The sequence below is a fragment of the Entelurus aequoreus genome, linkage group LG27 (assembly GCF_033978785.1).
Source record: "Entelurus aequoreus isolate RoL-2023_Sb linkage group LG27, RoL_Eaeq_v1.1, whole genome shotgun sequence".
Classification (NCBI taxonomy): Eukaryota; Metazoa; Chordata; class Actinopteri; order Syngnathiformes; family Syngnathidae; genus Entelurus; species Entelurus aequoreus.
The window spans coordinates 21,075,711-21,090,220 of record NC_084757.1 but is presented as its reverse complement, the minus strand read 5'-3'; the positions used below and the strand labels follow the sequence as shown (position 1 = coordinate 21,090,220).

The window sequence follows — 14,510 nt, the reverse complement described above, 5'->3', positions numbered from 1 at the left end:
CCCATTTTGCACTAGTCAATTTGACAGGAGAGGTCCATTTTTGATTCCGATGTCCATCATTTGGAAATATATGCAGGCTGGCCCCTTCTTTAGTTATATTGCTACAACCTGCAACAATGGATGTGGCAGCCATATTTGATCATTCCTTTAAATTCTGCGTGAAGATATCGCGATTTAGGATGAAGATGCTACCAAAATACAAAACCCAAAACCACGTTGTGTAATTCGTAATAAAAACAGAATACAATGATTTGAAAATCCTTTTCAACTAATAGTCAATTGAATAGACTGCAAAGACAAGATATTTATTGTTCAAAGTGAGAAAGGTTTTTGTTTTTTTTGCATATAATCATTAACTTCGAATTTAATGGCAGCAACACATTGCAAAAAAGTTGGCACAGGGGCATTTTTACCACTGTGTTACATGGCCTTTCCTTTTAACAACACTCAGTAAACGTTTGGGAACCGAGGAGACCAATTTTAGAAGCTTTTCAGGTGGAATTCTTTCCCATTCTTGCTTGATGTACAGCTTAAGTTGTCCAACAGTCCGGGGTCTCAGTTGTCATATTTTATTCTTCATAATGTGCCATACATTTTAAATGGGAGACAGGTCTGGTTTACAGGCAGGCCAGTCTAGTACCCGCACTCTTACTACGAAGCCACGCTGTTGTAACACGTGGCTTGGCATTGTCTTGCTGAAATAAGCAGGGGCGTCCATGAAAAAGACATTGTTTGGATGGCGAACTAATGTTGATCAAATTTATGCAAGCTGACCTCTTCTTTAGTTGTATTGCTACAACCTGCAAAAAAAAATGTGGCAGCCATATTTGATAATTCCTTTAAAATATGAATATATCGTGATTTGGGATGAAGATGCTACCAAGATACATACACTATATTGCCAAAAGTATTTGGCCACCCAACCAAATGATCAGAATCAGGTGTCCTAATCACTTGGCCTGGCCACACGTGTATAAAATCAAGCACTTAGGCATGGAGACTGTTTCTACAAACATTTGTGAAAGAATGGGCCGCTCTCAGGAGCTCTGTGATTTCCAGTGTGGAACTGTCATAGGATGCCACCTGTGCAACAAATCCAGTCGTGAAATTTCTTCGTTGCCAGGAGAACGCTACATTTCGGACTGCGATGTGCCGAGTGTGAAATTTGGTGGAGGAGGAATTATGGTGTGGGGTTGTTTATCAGGAGTTGGACTTGGCCCCTTAGTTCCAGTCAAAATAACTTTGAATGCTCCAGGATACCAAAACATCTTGGACAATTCCATGCCCCCAATCTTGTGGGAACAGTTTGGAGCGGGCCCCTTCCTCTTCCAACATGACTGTGCACCAGTGCACAAAGCAAGGTCCATAAAGACATGGATGACAAAGTCTGATGTGGATGAACTTGACTGGCCTGCACAGAGTCCTGACTTAAACCCGATAGAACACCTTTGGGATGAATTAGAACGGAGGCTGAGAGCCAGGCCTTCTCGACCAACATCAGTGTGTGACCTCACCGATGCGCTTTTGGAAGAATGGTGGAAAATTCCTATAAACACACTCCGCAACCTTGTGGACAGCCTTCCCAGAAGAGTTGAAGCTGTAATAGCTGCAAAAAGATGGATCGACATCATATTGAACCCTATGGGTTAGGAATGGGATGGCACTTCAAGTTCATATGTGGCCAAATACTTTTGGCAATATAGTGTATCTACAGTAGATAAAACCATCCTAAATAAAAAAAAAAAATTGTGGCAAAAAAATTAAATATAGAGTGGACAGAATATAATAGGAAAAAAATCTATAACCTGTCATTATTCACTTAAATATGATTATAAATATGTCAAGTTTTCCTTTACTTCAGATGAGCTAATTTTAGGAATTGGATGGCACTTCAAGTTCATATGTGGCCAAATACTTTTGGCAATATAGTGTATCTACAGTAGATAAAACCATCCTAAATAAAAAAAAATTGTGGCAAAAAAATTAAATATAGAGTGGACAGAATATAATAGGAAAAAAATCTATAACCTGTCATTATTCACTTAAATATGATTATAAATATGTCGAGTTTTCCTTTACTTTAGATTGGCTAATTTTAGGAATGGGATGGCACTTCAAGTTCATATGTGAGTCAAGGCAGGTGGCCAAATACTTTTGGCAATATAGTGTACCACTCAATATAAAATTGCCTATAGGGGATGTCAGCAGGCTGATACAGGCCCGCCCACACTTTGGAACTTAAAGTGGACGTTTGAAATTTAACATGGGCTGAAAACAATCCTAAAGTCACTACTGTGTCTATTTTGGGAGGAATTTGACCTGTAGACATCATTTTTAGGTCAAGACCTATGAAATAAGTGTTGATGTTGTCAGCATTATAGGTGCCTGTTAATGGATTGGTCCTTGTCCGTCTGTTTATCTGGAATATACACTATGCATTAGGGCTGTGAATCTTTGGGTGTCCCACGATTCGATTCAATATCGATTCTTGGGGTGACAATTCGATTTAAAATCGATTTTTTTTTCAATTCAACACGATTCTCAATTCAAAAACGATTTTTTTCCCCGATTCAAAACGATTCTCTATTCATTCAATACATAGGATTTCAGCAGCATCTACCTCAGTCTGCTGACATGCAAGCAGGGTAGTAGATTTTTGTAAAAAGCTTTTATAATTGTAAAGGACAATGTTTTATCAACTGATTGCAATAATGTAAATTTGTTTTAACTATTAAATGAACCAAAAATATGACTTTTTTTTATCTTTGTGAAAATATTGGACACAGTGTGTTGTCAAGCTTATGAGATGCGATGCAAGTGTAAGCCACTGTGACACTATTGTTCTTTTTTTTATCTTTTTTTTTATAAATGTCTAATGAAATTGTCAATGAGGGATTTGTAATCACTGCTATGTTGAAATTGTAACTAATATTGATACTGTTGTTGATAATATTCGTGTTTGAGTCTCCTCTCAATTGCTCTGTTTATTGCAGTTCTGAGTGTTGCTGGGTCGGGGTTGGTTTTGGAATTGGATTGCATTATTATGGTATTGCTGTGTATTGTTTTGTTGGATTGATTCATTTAAAAAAATAAAAAAATAAATAAAAAATATAATAATTTTTTTTTTTTTTAATAAATAAATAAAATACATTTAAAAATGTTTTTATTTAAAAAAAAAAAAAAGAGAATCGATTCTGAATCGCACAACGTGAGAATCACGATTCAAATTTGAATCTATTTTTTCCCACACCCCTACTATGCATGTTGCAGTTTTCATTAATAACGGAGCAAGCATTAATTGTCCATGTACAGTACATGAGAAAACCCACTTTGGTTTTACTCTCGGTTGGATTATTTATTTATTTTTTTCCTTGTATGCACTGTGGTGGTTGCCATTAAGTGTACATGTTGGGGCCCGGGCGCCCGTGCGTGAGTCCTCTGCAGAGCATGCAGGAGTGGTGTGAAGTTTCCGAAGAGAGCACATTGCAACTCCCGTGCAAAGTTTGCCTGTTCCCTGAGCGCACAGATAATGTGCACATGTCAGTGTGTTGATTTGTATGAAAGCAGGAGCAGCTGGTGACAGGCTTCCTGCTGCCAGCCCAGACAGACGCAATAAACATAGGCTGACAGGCTTCTTCTTCTCCTCCCCGCTTCCCTTTCTTCTGCTCTGCTCTACTTTCTATTTCCCCTCCACTCTCCATCCATCAACCTCAACATACATCCCACCCTTGTCTCTCCCCTCCCTACCTCCCCCCACCAAAACTTACTATATTTTCCCATTACCGTCTGTCCCCCTTCCCTTTTATCCTCCTTGTCCCTCTTCTTTAGCTCATGCAGCAGCAGGCAGCCATTATGGCGGCGAGCCACGGCGGTTACCTGACGCCGAGTGTGGCCGCCTACCCCGCTACGCAGATCCACCAGATGGGGGCGCTTAATATCAACAGCCTCCCGCCCACCTCCATGACCTCGGTGTCGGGTGAATTTCATCAAGCCTTAGGTGAGCACTCCGTTTCATTTCCTATCCTTGTGGTGATGTTTGTGTGTTACGTAATGCGATGTTTGTGTCTAACCCAGCTAAATAATAAATAAATAAATAAATAAATAAATAAATAATAAGCTAAATCGACCCTATTATATTATTGTTATTTATATATATATATATATATATATATATATATATATATATATATATATATATATATATATATATATATATATATATATATATATATATATATATATATATCAATCAATCAATCAATGTTTATTTATATAGCCCTAAATCACAAGTGTGTCAAAGGGCTGTACAAGCCACAACGACATCCTCGGTACAGAGCCCACATACGGGCAAGGAAAACTCACCCCAGTGGGACGTCAATGTGAATGACTATGAGAAACCTTGGAGAGGACCGCATATGTGGGTAACCCCCCCCTCTCTAGGGGAGACCGAAAGCAGTGGATGTCGAGTGGGTCTGACATAATATTGTGAAAGTCCAACACATCAGCGAAAGTCCAGTCCATGGTGGGGCCAGCAGGAACCATCCCGAGCGGAGACGGGTCAGCAGCGTAGAGATGTCCCCATCCGATGGACAGGCTAGCGGTTGGGAGCAGAGTAGAAAAGAAAAGAAAAGAAACGGCAGATCAACTGGTCTAAAAAGGGAGTCTATTTAAAGGCTAGAGTATACAAATGAGTTTTAAGATGAGACTTAAATGCTTCTACTGAGGTAGCATCTCTAACTTTTACCGGGAGGGCATTCCATAGTATTGGAGCCCGAATAGAAAACGCTCTATAGCCCGCAGACTTTTTTTGGGCTCTGGGAATCACTAATAAGCCGGAGTTCTTTGAACGCAGATTTCTTGCCGGGACATATGGTACAATACAATCAGCAAGATAGGCAGGAGCTTGACCGTGTAGTATTTTATAAGTAAGTAGTAAAACCTTAAAGTCGCATCTTAGGTGCACAGGAAGCCAGTGCAAGTGAGCCAGTATAGGCGTAATATGATCAAACTTTCTTGTTTTTGTCAAAAGTCTAGCAGCCGCATTTTGTACCATCTGTAATCTTTTAATGCTAGACATAGGGAGGCCCGAAAATAAAACGTTACAGTAATCGAGACGAGATGTAACGAACGCATGGATAATGATCTCAGCATCGTTTGTGGACAAAATGGAACGAATTTTAGCGATATTACGGAGATGAAAGAAGGCCGTTTTAGTAACACTCTCAATGTGTGACTCAAACGAGAGAGTTGGGTCGAAGTAAATACCCAGATTCTTTACCGAGTCGCCTTGTTTAATTGTTTGGTTGTCAAATGTTAAGGTGGTATTATTAAATAGATGTCGGTGTTGAGCAGGACCGATAATCAGCATTTCCGTTTTCTTAGCGTTGAGTTGCAAAAACTTAGCGGACATCCATTGTTTAATTTCATTAAGACACGCCTCCAGCTGACTACAATCCGGCGTGTTGGTCAGCTTTAGGGGCATGTAGAGTTGGGTGTCATCAGCATAACAGTGAAAGCTAACACCGTATTTGCGTATGATGTCACCTAGCGGCAGCATGTAAATACTAAAGAGTGCAGGGCCAAGAACCGAACCCTGGGGAACTCCGCACGTTACCTTAACATAGTCCGAGGTCACATTGTCATGGGAGACACACTGCATCCTGTCAGTAAGATAAGAGTTAAACCAAGACAAGGCTAAGTCTGTCATCCCAATACGCATTTTGATACGCTCTAATAAAATATTATGATCAACAGTATCGAAAGTGGCGCTAAGACCAAGAAGCAGCAACATAGATGAAGCATCAGAATCCATCGTTAGCAATAGATCATTAGTCATTTTTGCGAGGGCTGTCTCCGTAGAGTGATTTGCCCTGAAACCGGATTGAAAAGGTTCACAGAGATTGTTAGACGCTAAGTGTTCATTTAGCTGCTGTGCGACAATTTTTTCGAGGATTTTCGAGATAAACGGAAGGTGGGACACCGGCCGGTAGTTTACCATGAGGTCAGGATCGAGGTTAGGTCTTTTGAGTAGAGGATGAATAACCGCTTTTTTGAATGCTAGGGGAACAGTGCCAGAGGAAAGTGATAAGTTTATAATATTTAACACTGTTGGACCTTATACTACAAAAAGCTCCTTGATAAGTTTCCAAGGAATTGGGTCAAGTAAACATGTTGTTTGTTTTGTCCCATTTACACATTTGAACAATTCCTCCAATGTTATTTCATCAAAGAGAGAGAAACTATTTTGGAGGGCAGTGTCCGTCGTATATACAGTCGTATCTGTGTTAATAGAACCCAGTTGTAGCTGAGATGCATTGTCTTTAATCTCTTTTCTAATGACTTCAATTTTCTTATTAAAGAAATTCATAAAGTCATCTGCTGAGTGGGTGGAGCTACTGGGAGGAGTCCCTTGTTGGGTTAGCGATGCTACTGTACTAAACAAAAATTTAGGATCATTTTTGTTGAGGTGGATGAGATTTGAGTAATATTTAGCTTTAGCTGAGGTAAGCATGCGTTTATAAGTTATTAAACTATCACTCCATGCTTGATGGAAAACCTCAAGTTTAGTCGCACGCCATTTGCGTTCCAGCTTTCTACATGATAATTTATGGGCTTTAGTTTCTTCTGTAAACCATGGGGTACGCCTTTTAGGGGCCCTTTTTAGCTTTAGCGGTGCTACACTATCAATGGTGTTGCGCAGGGCGTCGTTAAAGTTGTTAGTGAGGTTATCAATAGAGCCCACATAATTTGGGAATGGTGCCATTACCGAAGGCAGTAGGTCAGTAAGAGTCGTCGTTGTGGCAGCATTAATGTTGCGGCTGCTAAAGTAGTTATTATTATTATTATTATTAGTTTGTTGACAATGAGTCAGAACTTCGAATTTTATAAGGTAATGATCGGACATTACTTTAGTGTACGGGAGTATCGTAACTTTGGAGGTGGTGACACCCCTGACAAGCACTAGATCTATCGTATTACCGTTGCGATGCGTGGGTTCATTTATTATTTGTGTAAGACCGCAGCTATCAATTATAGTCTGGAGCGCCACGCATGGAGGGTCCGATGGGGTATTCATATGGATGTTAAAGTCTCCCATTATGATTATATTGTCGGCGTGCGTCACTAGATCAGCAACGAACTCTGAAAATTCATTGATAAAGTCCGAATAGGGCCCTGGGGGGCGGTAGATGACAGCCAGGTGCAGAGGCAGCGGTGTGACAAACCTCATAGTAAGCACCTCAAACGAGTTATATTTATTATTTAGGTCCGAGGTAAGGCTAAAGTTTTTGTTGTATATTAGTGCAACACCCCCACCCCTTTTAATGGGACGGGCAATATGCGTTCCCGTATAGCCAGGAGGAGACGCCTCACCCAGCGCAAAAAATTAGTCTGGTTTGAGCCAGGTCTCGGCTAGACCAACGACATCAAGATTGTTGTCTCTAATGACTTCATTAACTAATAACGTTTTGGAAGACAATGATCTTATGTTTAAAAAGCCCATATTATAAGTAGTGGGCTGTTTTGAGGAGTTTTTGTTGAAAGTATCCGTAGTAGCAATATTAATAATGTTACGTTTATTATGCGTAGTGCACTTTAAATAATTTCGACCATATCTAGGAATTTATATGACAGGAATTTTTAGATTGTTTGCCACCTCAGTAAAATGCATGTCCACCTCTGACGCAGAAAAAACATTATGTGAGTTGTATATTATTCTAAGATAATTGCTATGTGTGCAGGGATTATCCAGCCTGGCACTGGCTAGTTCTAGCTTAACAGACTCCTTATTAGCGCTTCTTTGAGGATTAGCTTTTAGCTTTTTCATTAGCCCCGCTAACAACAACGCTTCCAGCGTTGTTGTTAGCCCCGCCCGACATCCCCGCTTCTGCTTCCGAGTGCACCGCTTACGTCTCTTTCGTTGACGGTCCCCGCTGGGAGTGGACGCCGCTGCTTCAAAGGCCACTGCTGGATGTAGCTCGCGAAGAATTCCCAAGCTAGCGAGTAGGTCCACCGTACACGCATCTTTCAGCCCAAAATGGCCCGATCTCTCCACATCCAGAATTGTAAGTCGGTTGTAAGTGATCACGGAGTGAACACGCTGTGAGCCAGCCATGAAATTGATTGAATTGACGGGTATTTTTGCCAAATCGGTCTACACTTCCAAGAGCGCATGCAAGAAGCTGCCGCCGTGAAGCGCCGCCATCTTGAAATATATATATATGTATATATATATATATATATATATATATATATATATATATATATATATATATATATATATATATATATATATATATATATATATATATATATATATATATATATATATACATATATATATATGTCTTGAGTTTCCATTATTTTCTACAACTCTTATTTTTTTTGTGATAGAGTGATTGGAGCACATACTTGTTGGACACAAAAAAAAAATTCACAAACCTTGGTTTTTTTACTCAGTGGCCTAGTGGTTAGAGTGTCCGCCCTGAGATCGGTAGGTTGTGAGTTCAAATCCAGGCCGAGTCATACCAAAGACTATAAAAATGGGACCCATTACCTCCCTGATTGGCACTCAGCATCAAGGGTTGGAATTGGGGGTTAAATCACCAAAAAATGATTCCCGGGCGCGGCACCGCTGCTGCCCACTGCTCCCCTCACCTCCCAAGGGGTGAACAAGGGGATGGGTCAAATGCAGAGGACAAATTTCACCACACCTAGTGTGTGTGACAATCATTGGTACTTTAACTTTAACTTTAACTTTAACTTTTTGATTTATTATGGGTCTACTGAAAATGTGACCAAATCTGCTGGGTCTAAAGTATACATACAGCAATGTTAATATTTGGCAAGTTTCACTGCAATAAGGCACTTTTGGTAGCCATCCACAAGCTTCTGGTTGAATTTTTGACCACTCCTCTTGACGAAATTGGTGCAGTTCAGCCTAATTTGTTGGTTTTCCGACATGGACTTGTTTCTTCAGCATTGTCCATACGTTTAAGTCAGGACTTTAGAAAGGCCATTCTAAAACCTTAATTCTAGCCTGATTTAGCCATTCCTTTACCACTTTTGACGTGTGTTTGGGGTAGGGATGTCCGATAATGGCTTTTTTGCCAATATACCCGATATTCCGATATTGTCCAACTCTTAATTACCGATACCGATATCAACCGATACCGATATATACAGTCGTGGAATTAACACATTATTATGCCTAATTTGGAAAACCAGGTATGGTAAAGATAAGGTCCTTTTTTTTTAATTAATAAAATAAAATAAAATAAAATAAGATAAATAAATTAAAACAATTTTCTTGAATAAAAAAGAAAGTAAAACAATATAAAAACAGTTACATAGAAACTAGTAATTAATGAAAATTAGTAAAATTAACTGTTAAAGGTTAGTACTATTAGTGGACCAGCAGCACGCACAATCATGTGTGCTTACGGACTGTATCCCTTGCAGACTGTATTGATATATATTGATATATAATGTAGGAACCAGAATATTACTAACAGAAAGAAACAACCCTTTTGTGTAAATGAGTGTAAATGGGGGAGGGAGGTTTTTTGGGTTGGTGCACTAATTGTAAGTGTATCTTGTGTTTTTTATGTAGATTTAATTTTTTTTAAAAAATATCATTTAAAAAAAAAAACGATACCAAAAAAAAAAACTGATACTGATAATTTCCGATATTACATTTTAAAGCATTTATCGGCCGATAATATCGGCAGGCTGATATTATTGGACATCTCTAGTTTGGGGTCATTGTCCTGTTGGAACACCCAAGAGCGCCCAAGACCCAACCTCCAGGCTGATGATGTTAGGTTGTCCTGAAGAATTTTGGAGGTAATCCTCCTTTTTCATTGTCCCATTTACTCTCCGTAAAGCACCAGTTCCATTGGCAGCAAAACAGGCCCATAGCATAATACTACCATCACCATGCTTGATGGTAGGAATGGTGTTCCTGGGATTAAAGGCCTCACCTTTTCTCCTCCAAACATGTTGCTGGGTATTGTGGCCAAACAACTACATTTTTGTTTCATCTGACGGCAGAACTTTCCTCCGGAAGGTCTTATCTTTGTCCATGTAATGTGAAGTGAAGTGAATTATATTTATATAGCGCTTTTTCTCTAGTGACTCAAAGCGCTTTTACATAGTGGAACCCAATATCTAAGTTACATTTAAACCAGTGTGGGTGGCACAGGGAGGTGGGTAAAGTGTCTTGCCCAAGGACACAACGGCAGTGACTAGGATGGCAGAAGCGGGGATCGAACCTGGAACCCTCAAGTTGCTGGCACGGCCATTCTACCAACCGAGCTATACCGACCCATGTCAGATGTTAACGCATGTGATTATTATTTTTTTAAATGCATCGTGTTATCATAAATGAATCAAAATGATTCACACCATTTGTTATTACCGCACGTAAACCCGTAAGTCTGCGACTATTGTTACACGGTGCAAAGATGAGTGATGAGAGGTGGCCAATTTCACTTCAAAACAAAGTCCGATAGAACTTTGTATAAAACTGAGGTGATTTTTTTTAAGAATTGCAGCAACAAACTTTCTTATCATCGGCGCACAACATGTTTAAAATAACATCTTAAAGCAATGTACATACAGGGTTTACACGGGGCATTAAAATTAATATTGCAAAAATGCATTAAAAAGCATTCAATTCGATGTCCGGAGGCATTAAAAATGTTAATACAATTGTAGGACTGCGCTGATAGTAGTCAGTCAATCAACTGACCGGTAAATGAAAGTGAACTCAATAACTTTGTCATCATTGATAATTTTCTTCGGTTGTGGCTTTCAAACTTCCTATAAAAATGTGGACACACCTTCTCATTCAATGTGTTTTCTTTATTTTCATGACTATTTACATTGTAGATTGTCACTGAAGGCATCACAACTATGAATGAACACATTATGTACTTAATAAAAAAAGGTGAAATAACTAAAAACGTGTCTTATATTTTAGTTTCTTCAAAATAGCCACCCTTTGCTCTGACTAGGGCTTTGCACACCCTTGGCATTCTCTCGATGAGCTTCAAGAGGTAGTCACCTGAAATGGTTTTCACTTCACAGGTGTCATAGTTTTGATGCCTTCAGTGACAATCTACAATGTAAATAGTCATGAAAATAAAGAAAATGCATTGAAATGAGAAGGTGGGTCCAAACTTTCGGTCTGTACTGTATATATATATATACAGTATATATATATATGTGTATTTGAATGTGTATACGTGTGTGTGTGTGTATGTGTGTGCGTGTGTGTGTGTGTGGCATCACCCTTGACATCCCACCTTTATTGTGGGGGCCTTTTTTTGTTTGGTCCATGTTAAAAACATTGCCATGGTAAGCTAATTTCACCACATTGTATTGTCCATGTATGTGTGTGTTCTTGTATTTATACACTTCTTCAGACAACAACAAGGAAAAGTACCTTCCATATGAGGACAAGTGAACAAGTTAGGACATAAATCATGATCCCAATACGGAAAAGCATTGCATCTATTAGAGAATGTCTCATTTGCACCCCTGGTGGTGAAATCTATCAAAATTAGGGTGGTCTCAAAAACCCGGGATTTTTCAAATTGACCGTGTGTCGGTTTTAAAAGTGCTCCCCCTGTGGTCAACATATGAAATAACAAGTGTGTGCAAGAAATTGAAATGTGCCCCCTTTGGCCAAAGTTAATAAAAAAAAATAAAAATGTATATAGAAACATACTGTAATAACGAAGTAATTAATGAAGATTAAAAATCTATACCACAAAAATAAAAGCTTACCTTTTTTTATACTTACATAGTGTGTGTGTGTGTGTGTGTGCACTTGCGTGCATGTGTTGTCTTTTAATATTTGTGCCATTTGTTCATTTTGGTGACATTCGTGTGTGTATTTGCATGTGTGTGTGTGTGTGTGTGTGTGTGTGTGTGTGTGTGTGTGTGTGTGTGTGTGTGTGTGTGTGTGTGTGTGTGTGTGTGTGTGTCTGCCAGGTTGCAGATCAAAAGATCGCCTTCTTTACTGTAAATCAAAAATGACTCCTCACTGAAAAAGATGAATAAACAAATGCAGTGGTGTATGCAAAGATTTGGAAAGGGAGTGACTTTGAGCAGCTCTGCATCGTTTTCGCTTATTCAGCTTTTTCTTGGGAGAGAAAAAAAGGAAAGAAGGGGGAAGGATTCTTCCCTCAACAAAAGCGGAGTAGAGAAATAAATAATAGAGCATCCGAGTCTTTGTTGTGCTCCGCTCACCTACTTTGTCAACACCGCAGCACCAAATGATTTGTAAGACTTTTGCTAACTTTCCACCAATCACTGTCAGCCAGTCAGAGGTGCTATCACAACACACGCATCCAGCTTGCTGCAGTTTATCAAATTATTTCTGCTTTCTTTTTTTCTTTTTTTTTAACTTTCTCTCACAGGCATTTAAATTGAAATTCCGTTCCCCTCTTCACAAGAAGGCAGTTTGTCTTTTATTCAGCATGCCCGGTGGTCCCGCTTCATTTAATTCAGTACAGTCATTGAATTTGAATTTACAGGAGACACAATCAATGCAACACGACCCCAATTAACCTTTTTTTTTTTCTTTATCAAACATGTCTTCACCTGAAGCCAAAGTGGGGGAATAGTGCACTGTACATAAATAAATAAAGATGCTTTTATATATATATATATATATATATATATATATATATATATATATATATATATATATATATATATATATATATATATATATATATATATATATATATATATATATATATATATATGTCCATTTTCTACTGCTTGTCCCTTACGGGGTCGCGGGGGGCGCTAGAGCCCATCTCAGCTGTACACGGGCGGAAGGTGGGGTACACCCTGGACAAGTCACCACCTCATAGCAGGGCCATATATATATATATATATATATATATATATATATATATATATATAGTCAAGGTTTCTGTGGTTTATCTGTTATACGGTGCTCAATATCGGGGTAGAGCGGAATATACGTTAGGTCAGAAAAAACTCAGAGGCTATATCATCCCTACAAGCCTGTTTTGCAGGTTTTCCTGCTCATCAGGGGATTTTATAGGGAAACCTGCGAAACAGGCTTGTAGGGATGTTATAGCCTCTGTGTTTTTTCTGATCTAACGTATATATATATATATATATACATATATATACAGTATATATATGTGGGTTTCACTATATGAAGCGGTTTGAGTCACTAGAGAAAATTGCTATATAAATTCACTTCACTTCACTATATACATCAGAGAGAGTGATTAAAAGTAGTGTTCAAGTCTTGCTAGGAAGCTTTTAATTCTGATGGATAAACCGGTGGCAGTATTAGCATAAAAAGCATCCTTGTGTTTGTGGCACATTCATGGATAAAAAACGACGCCTTAGTGAGTGTATGGCATAATCACTATCTGTGTTGTAACAAAAAAATGAACGCAACACTTGTTTTTGCTCCCATTTTTAATGAGTTGAACTCAAAGATCCAAAATGTTTACTATATACACAAAATACCTATTTTCCTCACTAATATTGTTCACAAATCTGTCTAAATCTGTGTTAGTGAGCATTTATTCTATGCCAAAGTAACCCATGCTGATTAAACATCATGATTATTGTACAGGTTTCCGTTAGACTGGCCACCATAAAAGGCCACTCTGAAATGTGCAGTTTTGCTTTATTGGGGGTCGGGGGTTGGGGGGGGGGGGGGGGGGGTCAGAAAAACAGTCAATATCTGGTGTGACCACCATTTGCTTCACACAGTGCAACACATCTCCTTCAACGAGCATGTAGATGAGCTTCCCTGAGATGGTTTCTCACATTTTGTGCAGAAATTCTTTGGATATGCAAACCAATCGTTGCAGCAGCTGTCTCAGATGACTATTGAGGTGCACCTGCTGGATGTGGAGGTCCTGGGCTGGTGTGGTTACACGTGGTCTGCGGTTGTGAGGCCGGTTGGATGTACTGCCAAATTCTCTGAAATGCCTTCGGAGACGGCTTATGTTAGAGAAATTAACAATCAATTTACGGGCAAAAGCTCTGTTGGACATTCCTGCAGTCAGCATGCCAACTGCACGCTCCCTCAAAACTTGTGCTGTGTGATAAAACTGCACATTTCAGAGTGGCCCTATATTGTGGGCAGCCTAAGGCACACCTGTGCAGTAACCATTCTGTTTAATCAGCATATTGATATGCCACACCTGGGAAATGGGATAGCTTACCTTGGCAAAGAAGAAGTGAGATATGTGATTAATATTAAAGAGTAATCAGTCTTTTGTGTATATAGTAAACATTTTAGATCTTTTAGTTCAACTCATGGAAAATGGGAGCCAAACAAAAGTGTTGTGTTTCTTGTTCAAATCAAATCAAATCAAATTTATTTATAAAGCACTTTTAAAATTTACCACAGGGGTAGCCAAAGTGCTGTACAATGGGCAGGTTAAAAGATAATATGAGAACCGAACAAACACAACACAACACAAACAGAGCACGATAAAAAA

At 39.0% G+C, this 14,510-nt stretch overlaps 1 protein-coding gene across 2 annotated transcripts in view; it reads left to right on the top strand.

The window, feature by feature from the left end:
* The window catches only part of celf5a (cugbp, Elav-like family member 5a), a 685,925-nt gene that overhangs the window by 618,303 nt on the left and 53,112 nt on the right, over window positions 1-14,510 (top strand). For both annotated transcript variants that reach the window (XM_062038984.1, XM_062038983.1), the window contains exon 7: window positions 3,829-3,997. In XM_062038984.1, the coding sequence (XP_061894968.1) occupies window positions 3,829-3,997 (169 nt within the window). The remainder of the gene's footprint in view (window positions 1-3,828; window positions 3,998-14,510) is intronic.